General features: G+C 39.7%; 1 protein-coding gene across 3 annotated transcripts in view; it reads left to right on the plus strand.

The window, feature by feature from the left end:
• ckap5 (cytoskeleton associated protein 5) overlaps nt 1-13,623 on the plus strand; it is a 63,894-nt gene that overhangs the window by 15,694 nt on the left and 34,577 nt on the right. For all 3 annotated transcript variants that reach the window (XM_033038634.1, XM_033038632.1, XM_033038633.1), the window contains exons 8-18: nt 567-680; nt 1,717-1,821; nt 2,221-2,310; nt 4,858-5,022; nt 5,169-5,297; nt 6,743-6,916; nt 7,963-8,058; nt 8,397-8,507; nt 10,530-10,622; nt 11,355-11,540; nt 13,437-13,531. In XM_033038634.1, the coding sequence (XP_032894525.1) occupies nt 567-680; nt 1,717-1,821; nt 2,221-2,310; nt 4,858-5,022; nt 5,169-5,297; nt 6,743-6,916; nt 7,963-8,058; nt 8,397-8,507; nt 10,530-10,622; nt 11,355-11,540; nt 13,437-13,531 (1,358 nt within the window). The remainder of the gene's footprint in view (nt 1-566; nt 681-1,716; nt 1,822-2,220; nt 2,311-4,857; nt 5,023-5,168; nt 5,298-6,742; nt 6,917-7,962; nt 8,059-8,396; nt 8,508-10,529; nt 10,623-11,354; nt 11,541-13,436; nt 13,532-13,623) is intronic.

Raw genomic sequence — 13,623 nt, forward strand, 5'->3', positions numbered from 1 at the left:
TAATAAACTAACTTGAACTGAAATATTTAAGGTTTACTTTGGGTAGGATTGATGCTTTTATTTCTTGTTAGGATTTTATCTTTCATTCGTGTATTTTGAAAATTATAATGACTTTCATAGCTGCTGAAGGGAGACCTATTTGAACCTGGATGTAGTTTTATGAAGGAGTGAAAGCTTCAGTCTACAGCCTGCAGTTCAAATTGGGGATGTAGAAAAATAGGGGCTACTTTTTTTTGTTCACTTTGTAAATTGTCATGTTGTATGGTAGATCTGGTGTAAATGGGTCATGTTTGGCAAGATATTGGCTTAAATACTTCTATGAAATTGGTCAGATTGAACTTGTTTCAATTGGCATCGTGGTTGAGGTAAATTGCTTCAAAACAACAAGCTATATGGTTTGTGTTCACATTGAAGTTTTTTTTTAAAGATATTTAATGTCAGCATTTTTTTGACCAATAATCTCAAGCAGGGATTTAATTTGGCAAAAGTTTAAGAATCTGGCAATGATTGGTTGTCGTTAGATCTGATGTGTTGATCAAACTAACCTAATTTTTCTCTTAATATAGGAAGCCAAAAAATGGCAGGAGCGCAAAGAAGCGCTGGAAGCCCTTGAGCTGCTTGTAAAAAATCCCAGACTAGAATCAGGAGATTATTCTGATGTTGTGAGAGCACTTAAAAGGGTAAATATGTACTTGCTTTTTCACCAGCGTGCTTAATTGTAAACGCTGCTGATCTGTACTGTATTGTTTCTTTAGTGCAAATACCCCAATTGAAGAATTTGTGCAAGAATATAAACTAGATTTTTGGCCCTTGCAACTCTTTTTCATTCATGCTGGGTTTTTAGGGAAGAAGAAATAGGATTGTGAGCACTGGATTTCAAGTGATGTTGAGCGATGCAGCACAATCTATTCTATTTCAATTATAATCAATCATAAGTGTAAAAATTGATTGTCTTGTGTTTTATGAAAGAGGTTGCTTTTTTCCTGCACATAGTATTTTGGCTTTAGTTTCAAATTTTGCCACATAGTTTTGTTTTTAAATTTCTTTTGGCTTTGCAATTTTTCTTATTAAGATGACCCTTTCTTAGAGGGAATGTAGTTATGCTTTATGGCTTTTGATAAGGATCTTTAAGTAAATGTAGAATGAGGAATAAATGCTGCATGGAATATTGTGGAATAACTACTGAACATGTTATAATGGTGCCTAGGGATCCTTTACATCCACCCAAGGGCAAAGGATAAGTCTATTGTCATGTTGCTTGTGAAAAAGCCTTTGCCGATTTTTGCTTGTGTAGCACTTCCTCACAATTGTACTGGACCGCAAAACAAAATTGCATCTTTATTGCTTGATATACCTCGACCAGTTGAGTCAAACTAAGTAGATTGCATTTTATATTGGGGACTCCAAAGTAGACTTTGACCAAGTTGGCAAAGACGCTGGATACAGTGTTCCTACGCCTTTTCATAGCATTGCTGTATATTTCTGCCAAGTACACATTTTAGTTGATAGGTCACAAATAATGCTAACATTCGTAATGTCACAATGATCCTCCAGCAATGTCTTGTCCACTAATCTGATCCATACTATTGTGGAAAGGTGGTCCATCTGAAACGTTAACATTTCTCTTTGCAGATGCTTTTGAACATCTCCAACCTTGTTTTTATTTCAGATTGCCAGATCTGAATTTTGAAATCATCTTTTTGATCTCCACTCTAGGTCATTGGAAAAGACTCTAACGTGCTGCTTGTCGCATTGGGTGCAAAGTGTCTCACTGGCCTAGCTGCTGGGTTAAGGAAAAAGTTCCAAACCTATGCTGGACATGTAAGTGTTTAAGATTGGTGCAAATATATGATGCACATATAGACTGCTTCTCAAATAGAATTTGTAATTCTGAGTAGCGTGAAATGAAATTTGGAGAAACTTTGTGTTGAGGATCCAAGATGATTACTGCCCTTTATGCAATGCCATGGCTTCTTTTAACATCCATTTAGATCTCCTTTTTTTCAGTTAAGATTAGGACTTCTAATCAACCAAAACCGCAAATATTTTTCACCTATTCCACAGGCCAACATGACATCTGCCTGAATCTGTATCACCATCACTGGTTGTCGCATGAATCAATTGCGAATATAGTTTTGAATTGTCATGTGCATTTTTAAATGCTATAATTCCATGTTTAATGTCTCCCACAATTGTTCATCAATGGGTTTAATCTTTCAGGTGATGCCAACACTATTGGAAAAGTTTAAAGAGAAAAAACCTCAAGTAGTTCAAGCTTTGCAAGAAGCCATTGATACAGTTTTTCTTACAGTAAGTTCAACGTTCACACTTCTAAAGAATGTGTTGATATGTTAATAGTTGTCGGCTGTTTATATATAGCTGTCACATTTTGGCTAACGATGGTACTTGTCCTAGATTGTGTATTTCCACAAGAGAAAATTTTACTTTGAGTCCACGTTACTTGAACTGTAGACTTGCGTCGTGACACGTAAATGATGTCGCGTAAATTACGCGCAAATGACGCTCAAGTGGGACAGGCCCTTTAACCTATATCAGTGCATGTGAATCTTTGCTGATGCAATGATTGCAACCATGGAAACTTTGAATTTTCCACTTTTCCTCTCCTGTAGCAAAATATAATCATGCATTCAGATTTCTGTAGATACACTTCTACTTTGCATCCAGGATGTTTTTTTATGTTTCTTCCCTGTGGCTATCAAACTGTACAACTCCTTCCCCTTATGTTGTGGCGTAGACTGAGACTGATTCCCCTACCCACTCTTTGCACATCCCCAATCCTTTCCACTCATCACTTTAATTTAATGTTTCATGTATTTTGTGCTTTTATTACTGTTGGCAGATCAATTTCCCTCTTGGGATAAAGTTTTATCGTATTGTACAGTGCCCTCTATAATGTTTGGGACAAAGACCCATCATTGCCTCTGTACTCCACAATTTGAGATTTGTAATAGAAAAAAATCACATGGTTAAAGTGCACATTATCATATTTTAATAAAGGCCATATTTATACAATTAGAGCAGTGCTTATACGTAGCCCCCCATTACAGGGCACCATAATGTTTGGGACACATAGGTGTTTGTAATTGCTCAAATGTGTTTAATTGCCTCCTTAATGTATGTATAAGAGAGCTCTCAGCACCTAGTTTTTCCTCCAGTCTTTCCATCACCTTTGGAAACTTTTATTGCTGTTTATCAACATGAGGACCAAATTTGTGCCAATGAAAGTCAAAGAAGCCATTATGAGACTGAGAAACAAGAATAAAACTGAGACATCAGCCAAACCTTAGACTTACCAAAATCAACTGTTTGGAACATCATTAAGAAGAAAGACCACTAGTGAGCTTACTAATTGCAAAAGGACTGGCAGGCCAAAGGAAGACCTCCACAGATGATGACAGAAGAGTTCTCTATAATAAAGAAAATTCCCCAAACACCTGTCCGACAGATGAGATACACTATTCAGGTGTGGACTTGTCAATGACCACTGTCCGCAGAAGACTAAATGAACATAAATACAGAGGCTACAATGCAAGATGCAAACCACTGGTTAACTGCAAAAATAGGATTTCAATTTGCCAAGAAGTATTTAAAAGAGCAACCACAGGGTCTTATGGACAGATGAGATTAACTCGTATCAGAGTGATGGCAAGAGCAAAGTATGGAAGAGAGAAGGAACGGCCCAAGATTCAACGCATACCCCCTCATCTGTGAAACACTGTGGTGGGGGGTGTTATGGCCTGGGCATGTATGGCTGCTGAAGGAACTGGCTCACTTATTGTCATTGATGATACAACTGCTGATAGTAGCATAATGAATTCTAAAGTGTATAGACACATCCTATCTGCTCAAGTTCAAACAAATGCCTCAAACCTCATTGGCCGGCGGTTCATTCTACAGCAAGGCAATGATCCCAAACATACTGCTAAAGCAACAAAGGAGTTTTTCAAAGCTTAAATGGCCAATTCTTGAGTGGCCAAGTCAATCACCTGATCTGGAACCAATTGAGCATGCCTTTTATATGCTGAAGAGAAAACTGAAGGGGATTAACCCCCAAAACAAGCAGAAGCTAAAGATGGCTGCAATACATGCCTGGCAGAGCATCACCAGAGAAGACACTCAACAACTGGTGATGTCCATGAACTGGCCTTTATTAAAATCTGGCAATGTGCACTTTAACCACATGTGATTTTTTTAATTTAATTTAATTTTTTTACAAATCTCAAATTGTGGAGTACAGGGGCCAATAATAAATGATGGATCTTTGTCCCAAACATGGAGGGCATTGTACATCATCCAAGAATAGGGAAAGAGACTTGTGTGTGAATTATGAGTTTCGTGATCACCTGATATCCCAAATCTCCAATTGTGACACTTTCTGTGACTGCTGATCCTGGCGACGTTTGCATAGTAACGCATGAAAAATGGGTCCTGTCTAACACTGCAGAGATTCAGCCGCCTTATTTGACTCTGAAGATGGGTCTCGACCTGATGCCTCTCCGCCACAAACTCGTGACCTGCTGAGTTCCTCCAGCAGTTTATTTTTCGCTCATAATTTTTGTCTTTGGCTTTTTGTTACTTTCTTTGACTTCAGTCGACAATTGTTGTTCTTTGGTAAATGCCAGCAGTTCATTTGGCTTATCTGATGAAAACGATTATCTATGGCAGTTGTCGTAGTTAATTGTCAAATTTTAGAATTTATTAGATTGGAACATTAATTTTGTGGTCTTGTATCTTGTCCATCACATTTCATTGAAACTTTTGCATGAACAAATGCTGCCAAAATATTGTTCAGAAAATGTAGAAAGGAGTAACAAATTTAATAATGTTTGCATTTAGACCACATTACAGAACTTGAGTGAAGATGTGTTGGCTGTAATGGATAACAAAAATCCATCCATCAAGCAACAAGCAGCACTCTTCTTGGCAAGAAGCTTCTGTCACTGTACTCCATCCACATTGCCAAAAAGCCTTTTAAAACCACTTTGTGCTGCACTGCTTAAGGTATGCAACAGAATATGAAAGTTTATGAACCTGTTGTGATTTAAATATTCTTTTTGAAATCTTTTTGCTTTTTTTTAAACAATATATTGTCTATAAATAAAATAATTTGTGAACCCAGAAAACTAATATAATCCTATTCTGCTCAGCAAATTAATGATTCTGCACTTGAAGTGAGGGATGCTGCCTTTGAAGCACTGGGTACTGCTCTGAAAGTTGTTGGCGAGAGAATCATGAATCCTTTCCTTGCTGATGTTGATAAGTTGAAACTTGAAAAGGTGAGTCATTATGCAATGAATGTTTTACATTTTATAATCAATGTTTCACAAGTAACAAGATTTTCATTTTTAAATCATAATGTTTCACGTACTTGCTGATGGGGTCATAGAGCCTTACAGCACAGAAACAGATCCTTTGGCCCATGCCAACCAAGATGCCCCACCAACACTAGTCCCACCTGCTTACATTTGGCCCATATCCTGATAAATCTTTCTGGTTCATGTGCCTGTCCAAGTGTCTTTTAGGTGTGGAATATTTTCTTATGTGGTTTTCCTCTTGCCTTAAATTCAATAAGGCCACTTGGCACACAAACTTAGACTTGACACAAAACACAGGATATTCCAGACATATTCCACTAATCTATGCCATTCTTCTTCACTATCTGCAACTCTACTTCTTTTGGTGTCATTGGCAAGCTTACTAACCAACCTTCCACATTGAGGTCAAAGCCATTTGTATGTATCACAAATAAAAGGACCCAGCACAAATCCCTGCAGAGCACCACTGGTCACGGACCTCCAGCCAAAACAACACCCACCTACCCACCACAACCCAGCCTACTACGAAGAAGTCAGTTCTGAATGACCAATAACTTGGGACCCCATGCGTGTTTATCTTTTGGATCAACCGCCCTGAGGGACATTAAAGACTTCATCAAATGCCTAACTAAAATCCATGTAGACGATCTCTATCCTCGGGTAATTATTTCTACTCCTGGCTGGAATCCTGGATTAGATTTTTACGGTTAAGCATGCGGTAAGGGCCGCTGTGTCTTAGTAACACAATGCAAGGTTATAGAATCTGCTTTCTCTTTCCACTGCCTTAAATTGCAAATTCTGCTTTCAATACAATCAATTTTCAAAGGAGAAGATTATAGTTTGAAGAATAATGTGGAATAATTTTGTGTATAATTACATTTGAGAAATGCGGCTGCCATCAGTCATGAGCAGACAAGGTAAAGGGTTGAGAGGTTTACATACAACGGTACAGTACAAAACAGGCCCTTCGGCCCACAATGCCTGTGCTGAACATGACCAATTCTTATCAGCCTGCATATAATCCATATCCCTCCATTTTCCTACATATTCATGGGCCTATCCAAAAGTCTCTTAAATGCCACTATCATAACTGCCTTAATCACCACCCCCTGGGCAGCTTGTTCCAACCGCTCGCCTCCCTCTGTGTATAAAAAAACCTTGCACTGAGCGTCATCTTCAAATTTTGCTCTCTCGCCATAAAGCTGTGTAGTATTTGATCCCAGGGGAAAGGTTCTGACTGTCTACCCTATCTATGCCTCTCATCATTTTATATATTTCTATCAGATCTCCCTGCAACCTCTGGTGTTTGGGTGTTGACTCTGAGTTGACGCTGTTTTGAGATGGTGTAAGATCATGTCTGGTATCACAAATGTTCTTTATGATTTGAATATTGTCTGTCGTTTTAGATTAAAGAAGCTTCAGATAAAGTAGAACTTGCTCACGGGAAGAAAAGTAATGCATCAAAAGAGGCAAATGTTGGAGCTACGGGAAAAGGATGTTCAGCCTCAAGCAGTGGGGACAAAGCAGATGCTTCTGCGACCAGAACTGGTGTGCTGTCAAAGAAGACTTCTGCAAACAAGGTAGTGAGTCACTCTGCCAACGGGCACCGCACGATTGGCAGCCCCGTCAACAGTCTGTCTGTTTTTTTGTCTTTTATTTTTAGTGTGTTACAAGTTCGTGTAAATGTCCTCCGGTTTGTTTTATGTAGGGGAGGGGGTCGGGGGAAATTTTTTTCAGTTTAATTTTCGGGTCGCTCTGCGGCCTACCATGGATGGAGCTGGAGGCCTCATGGGACTGAATTGAGCCCCACCGCAGGGCGTGGACTTAACCTCGGAGCTGATCCCTTGCCTGGGATCGTTCCAACTGCGGCCTGTGTACTTGGCATCAACAGCTCACAGTCTAGGGAGAGGCCGAGTAGGGAAGTTTCAACAACGCAGAGGCTCGACCAGCCCTGACCCGAGGTCTGATCGCCAGCACGGGAGATCTGACATCCCCACGATGCAGGAGCTGATCACCCCGATGGGGAGGGCCCAAACAACGCCGGCTACAGTAGTCGAGATCACCCCGTCAACGGAGGATTTGAGGCCCCGACCGCGGGAGAACAAAGAAGGGAAGAGATTTGAACTTTTTTTTTGCCTTCCATCACAATGAGGAATGTGGAGGAGTCACTGTGGTGAATGTTTATGTTAAAATGTATTTTGTGTGTTCCTTGCTTTTTATTTGTATGACTGACTTGGCAAATGAAATTCCTCGTATGTTGCGAAATGTACTTGGCTAAAAGTATGATTGTGATTGTGATTTTTTATTTTGTCCTGAATAATGTGGTTGTAAAATTTATTTGTATTTAGCATTTTAATGATATGCAATGGTGTTGGTTAGAGTTGCATTCAGTATAGATGCATGGTTATTTTGCACACCTGGTGCTGTCTGCAAAATTACTGACCAACACTCCACATTGAATACATTGGAGCTAAATTTAGTGTTTGTACTGAGTAATACATTTCACAAATGGAAAATATTACATCTGATCAATAATGCTTCTGTGGTAGTGTAATTAATAAGAATCACTTCAAGTACTTTAGTGAGGATAATTGTTTAAGAAACATTTGCACTTGATATTTTACAGTCTGCTGGGGCATCCAAAAAAATGAAGGCAGTTGTGCCTCCTTCTGGTCCAAGTGGGAAAGGGAAAAAAGCAGCTGAAGTTAAAGAGGATCTGTCTGTAAGTGATCACTTTTGAATACTTGTACTTGAAATACCTGTGAACCTGCTTAACATTCAAAATGATCTCCCATGTTTAACTGCAAAACAGTGGAATTATTTGGTGGGGGGTAAATGGGGCCGTAATGAATATGACAAATTAACTCTTTCTTGATGTTCTCTTTAAACTGGCTCTTAATCAAAAATTTTGTTATTTCAAATCTAAACCTATTGTTATTTTGTGGTGATGCGTTGCGATTCTGCTCTGTTTCCATTGTATCTTTTAGGATTGTCTTCAGGATTTTTGCAACTATTTCAAATTTTCAATGTTTAAAGTTTTTTTTTCTCCTTCTTTGGAAGTTTGACGTTTGTGAAGAGCAAGCTGCAGCTGTACTACCAGCCACCTGCTTACAGCAACTTGACAGCAGCAATTGGAAGGAAAGGTTAGCCAGTATGGAGGAGTTCCAGAAGGTATCTTAACAGGCTTGGAGTAATGTTTTGTGCGAACCCGAGGAATAACACGTAGTGTTGTTGATGTTTGTATTTAGTCTTCCTAATTTGTGGCATGCTACATCAATATGCTAACTTCATTAGGGTTTCCAAATCAAGTTGAGCATAAAACGTGTGTGCCAGGGAGTGCTAAATATTGTGTAAAAAGGAACTACAGATGCTGGTTTAAACCGAAGCTGGAGTAACTCAGCGGGACAGGCATCATCTCTGGAGAGAAGGAATGGGTGACGTTTCAGCCCGAGACGAAGAAGGCTCTCGACCCAAAACGTCATCCATTCCTTCTCTGCCGAGTTGCTGCCTGACCTGCTGAAACACCAGCTTTGTGTCTATCTAGTGATAAATATTGATGTTAAATATTATAATTTGTGCAACACTTTAATATTTTAAATGTCTCAAAATGGCGGCGCCTCGCGGCAGCGGCCTCTGCAGTCCGTCTGTCTTTTTTATTTTTGTCCTGTTGAGTGTATAGTTTGGTTGTAGTTTATATATTGTTTTTAGCTGTGTATATGGGGGGGGGGGGACTTTTAAATCTCTTCCCTGTACGGGGGACCCGACCTTTTCCCTTGTCGTTGGGGCCTTGTACCGTGGAGCGGCCTCCAACCGGAATGACCTGGGAGCTCCAGTCGCGGAGCCTGCGGACTCAACATCGTGGAGCTGGCCGGCTTCGGAGCGTGGAGAGCTGTGGTGGCGCGCGGCTGCGACCCGACTTCGGAGCTTTGGAGGCTCCAGCCGCATGTCCGGTGGACGATGGCATTGGGAGCTCGCGGGTCCCTGATGGGAGACTGCTTTTCGGAGCTCCCGCAATGGCAACTTCTACCCGAATTGCAGGATTGAAAACGACCCGGAGCGAGGCCTTACATCGCCCTGTGCGGCTTTAACGGCCGCGGGACTTGCTATCGCCCGCCGGGGACTTTAACATCGGGAGAAGAATGGAAAACGGGAGAGACAATGACTTTGCCTTCCATCACAGTGAGGAGGAGATTCACTGTGATAGATTTTTATATTAATTGTGTATCTTGTTAATTGGTTCTTGTTGTAGGACTGCAGAAACCAAAATTCGTTTTAACTTCATTTGAGGTTCAAATGACAATAGACAGTATTGTGTTGTGTGTATTGTATTAGCTATTCTTGTTCCAACTGGTTAAGTGATCATTTTAATCTTATTTTGAATATCAAGTAATAACATTCATATGCCATGCCTCTTTTTGTAATATAAACAACTTTCAGATATCAAACTTTAATGTAGCAAAAGCTTCTGTGATGCTTCATCAAATAAAACGCTGATACATGACCGCAAGGGGAAATTAGATAAATAATTGAAGGCTTGATTAGAGGTTATAAAGTGGAGACTGAAAGATGCAAGGAGGAATTTCCAAATCGTTGCAGCAGTTAGAAGCAGACAAGGAAGATATTCTCCAATAGTTTTTCCACTCGGCAGTTGAAGGTTTAATGGCTTATAGTGAAGTGATCGAGGTTGAATTTGCACTGTTCCAAAACTGGAGGAGTGTGATCTTTAGCCAGGAGAAGATTTGAAACAAAGGTTTGAGGCCTCTGTTTAGAAGCGCACTTAAGCGGGGAACAGTTTGTACGCGCCTTTATTCTGATTAAAATATAAATGGAATGCCAAATATTTCTTGAATAAAATACAATGTTTTTACTAAGTTAAATGCATGATTAATGTTAAGTAAATTAGAGAGCTATCATTGCTAGTTCCAAGAATTACCCCCCTTTAGGATTATTTTCCCCTCGCTTCAACTTCCATCAACCTGATTTATCTTGAATTTAACTTGTAAATGTTCACATTTCAACAACCAGATCTGTATTAATGTTTTATTGATGTGGCTACTGTTTCTGAAAGTATCAGTGGCTATTGCCGTTTTTATATAATGGTTTAGAATATTGCATTCAAGTTCCTGGGAAGAGTGGGTGGGGGTGAGGCGGTTGACTAGAACCAAGTGGTCAATTTACCATCATATTCTGCAGGGCGTAGAAGTCACGGAGAAGAAATTGCTGCCTTGTCAGGCACTTGTACGGATGCTTGCTAAGAAGCCAGGCTGGAAGGAAACCAATTTCCAGGTATGATTATAAACTCTAGATCTATTCCTCTACAGATATTTTACTCAATTTTCTTTTTGAACTTTTGGGTGTGAAAACTAAAGGGATTGTGTGCTGCTGTTCACTGAGGAATGGTGCACTGTAAACGCTGTGTGCATGGATATTACATTGCAGGGGTTCCCTGGGAAGAACTGGCTTGTGGAAATCAGACTACATGCCAATTTGGGAGAATTATAGGAAGAGTAATGTATAGAAAGTGCAGAACAATATGATATGGGTACGATAAGATAAATTGCATTTCTAACGAGAAATGTTGGTTTAACTACCTTCCCTGGCAGCTTGTTCCATATACCTCGCACCCTTGGAGTGAAAAAGTTGTCCATTAGGCTCTTATTTAATTCTTGCCCCTGTCACCTTATGTCCTCTGGTTCTTGATCCATTGCCTTGTCAGATTATGTCTGCTTTTGTGACAGTAGGTGAACTGCAATGGGCCAAGGGTGTCTGAGAGGCTGATGGTGGATGTCAGAGCCACTGTTCTTTCCACTGGTTCACTTTCAGGAAGACTGATGTGACGTATGTGATACTGACTGGTACAGGGGCACCTGAGGGTGCACTCACTGGGTGGATGATGGTATGCCAATAATCTTCTGCTCAGAATGAGCGTAGCCACCATAGATCTGGTCACACATGGGCACATTGTGCCAGTGACCCTGCCATGCTTCAGTTAACAAAATGCTCTTGTTAACCCCTCAGGTGATGCAAATGAAATTACACATTGTTGCACTGATCGCCCAAAAAGGGAACTTTTCTAGAATATCTGCTGAAGTTGTAATGGATGGGCTGGTTGACAAAATAGGAGATATAAAATGTGGAGTTAAAGCAAAGGAAGCACTGACTGCTATTGCAGCAGCATGTTCTCTTCCCTGGACTGCTGAACAGGTAAGAAAAATCTGACATCCAAATTAGTTCTTATAACTTATTTCTTCAAATGAAAAATTGAAATACAAAATGCAGGTTGTATCGATGTAACAAGTCAATTACCATCCATCCAGAAAAATTGCCACTATCTTGATGGTGCTTACACATCAGTGGGATGAGGGGTAGCAGGGATGAACAGATTTTAATCAAATACACAGCTGGGGAAAGACCAAATAGAAAAATGTGAGAAAGGAATTGGAAGTTAACGAAGAAGAGACAATCGGATATTGTGTTGGTGTGTACAGCGGGACTCAGTGATGTTCCTGCAAAAGAAATGCCATTCAATCGAACCCTGGGACTGAAGTGAAGTACAGTTGATATTGGAAAGTATAACAATTATATTTAAATGATTAGGACCAGGGAACAAGGATAATTCTAAGTGGTGTAGGTTAGAGTGAATTTGCATTGTCGGCTGCATGTGTAAGTAAGTTTATTGGACAAGTATTCACATACAAGGAATGTGCTTGTAATGACAACAAATAATGACAGCATTTAATTGTTCAGATAACTACCGGCAAAGTCCCCTTGCATTGTTAAAATGGTGCTTTTGGTAATACCATGCTTTTTACATCCTTGCTCTTGATAACAGAAATAATTTTGCAATTACGGAGTATTTTTGGCATTCTAACTAAAAAAATAAAAATATGCCTCAAAGCAAATGAATGTAACTGAATAAATTGTGTTAGGAATAAATAAGCCATGAATGAGACAGGATCCAATGGTCTTGTCAGGGTGGCTTCCCTTTGTGGAAGGAGCTAGAAGTAGGGCCATCCATTTTAAGCACACGAGGTAAAACACATTCTGAAGGTTGTGCGTCTTTGTTCTTGCTGAGAGTGATGGAAGTGTTGTTACTTCTAAGGCAGAGGCTGATAGATTCTGAAGCAGGGGGCGGATGGATGGCTTCCATGTATGTTGAGAATGCAGAGCTGAGATTGTAATGACTCGGTCATAACCTTATCAAATGATAGAGCAGGTTTTGGGGAATGAGTAGCAATTTAATTCCTATGCTCATGGGAATACCTGATGAACCACTCTGGTGTTAAATGGTTTAAGTGCGCTCTAATTTCAAGAATGTCAGGAATTCCATGATTTGTAAATTGAAATACTTTGGATATTTGGCTTTAAAATAAATCTCGTAATAATACAACAAACACGTTGAATCGAAGATAGACACAAAATGCTGGAGTAACTCAGCTGGACAGGCAGCATCTATGTAGAGAAGGAATGGGTGACATCTTGGGCCATTCCGAAAGGGATCCAGTCTGAACAAGGGTCTCGACCAGAAACGTCACCCATTCATTCTCTACAGAGATGATGTAGCCCGCTGAATTTTTCTAGCATTTTGTATCTGTCTTCGATTTAAAACAGCATCTGCAGTTCTTTCCTACACAAACCCATGGAATCGGCCACAAGGAGCTCTTAGCTGAATGGCATGTTAGTTAGGTTTGGGTTTATTATTGTCACGTATTATCGAAACGGATCAGATATATCATTCAATAAATTAAGTTCAACCTCGAGAATGATACTGCAAAGGGGAAGATAGAGTGCAGAATGTTTCTCAGCATTGTAGCACATCACTTCTTGCAACTCTGCAGATGGTTTTTGTATTTTTACCTAGATTGCTGCTTTTTTAAATTGTCTGCCTATTGATAGAATTAGAAAAAAACAGCAATTTAGTAAAAGGAATGATATTGTTTGTGGTGAATGAGTACTTAGAGACCCAGTATTTATTGTGCAAAGCTCTTATGTATTGTTTCTCTTACAAGGAATAGACCAAAGAATATGTTCAAATGCAGTTCAAGGTCTTCCCACATTTTAACACTGAGTTTAAAGCAGTTGTATGTGCATTGTCTGCAGGTTGTTGCCATGGCTTTTGCACAGAAAAATCCCAAAAACCAATCTGAAATTCTAAACTGGTTGGCAGCTGCCATCAAGGAGTTTGGATTTGCTGGGTAGGCTTATTTTATCAGATGTTGAGTAGACTTTCAATTATTTCTGTTGTAACTGCTTGCATTTGTTTGGGGTTAATTGTAGAATATATTAA

The sequence above is a fragment of the Amblyraja radiata genome, chromosome 20 (assembly GCF_010909765.2).
Source record: "Amblyraja radiata isolate CabotCenter1 chromosome 20, sAmbRad1.1.pri, whole genome shotgun sequence".
NCBI lineage: Eukaryota > Metazoa > Chordata > Chondrichthyes > Rajiformes > Rajidae > Amblyraja > Amblyraja radiata.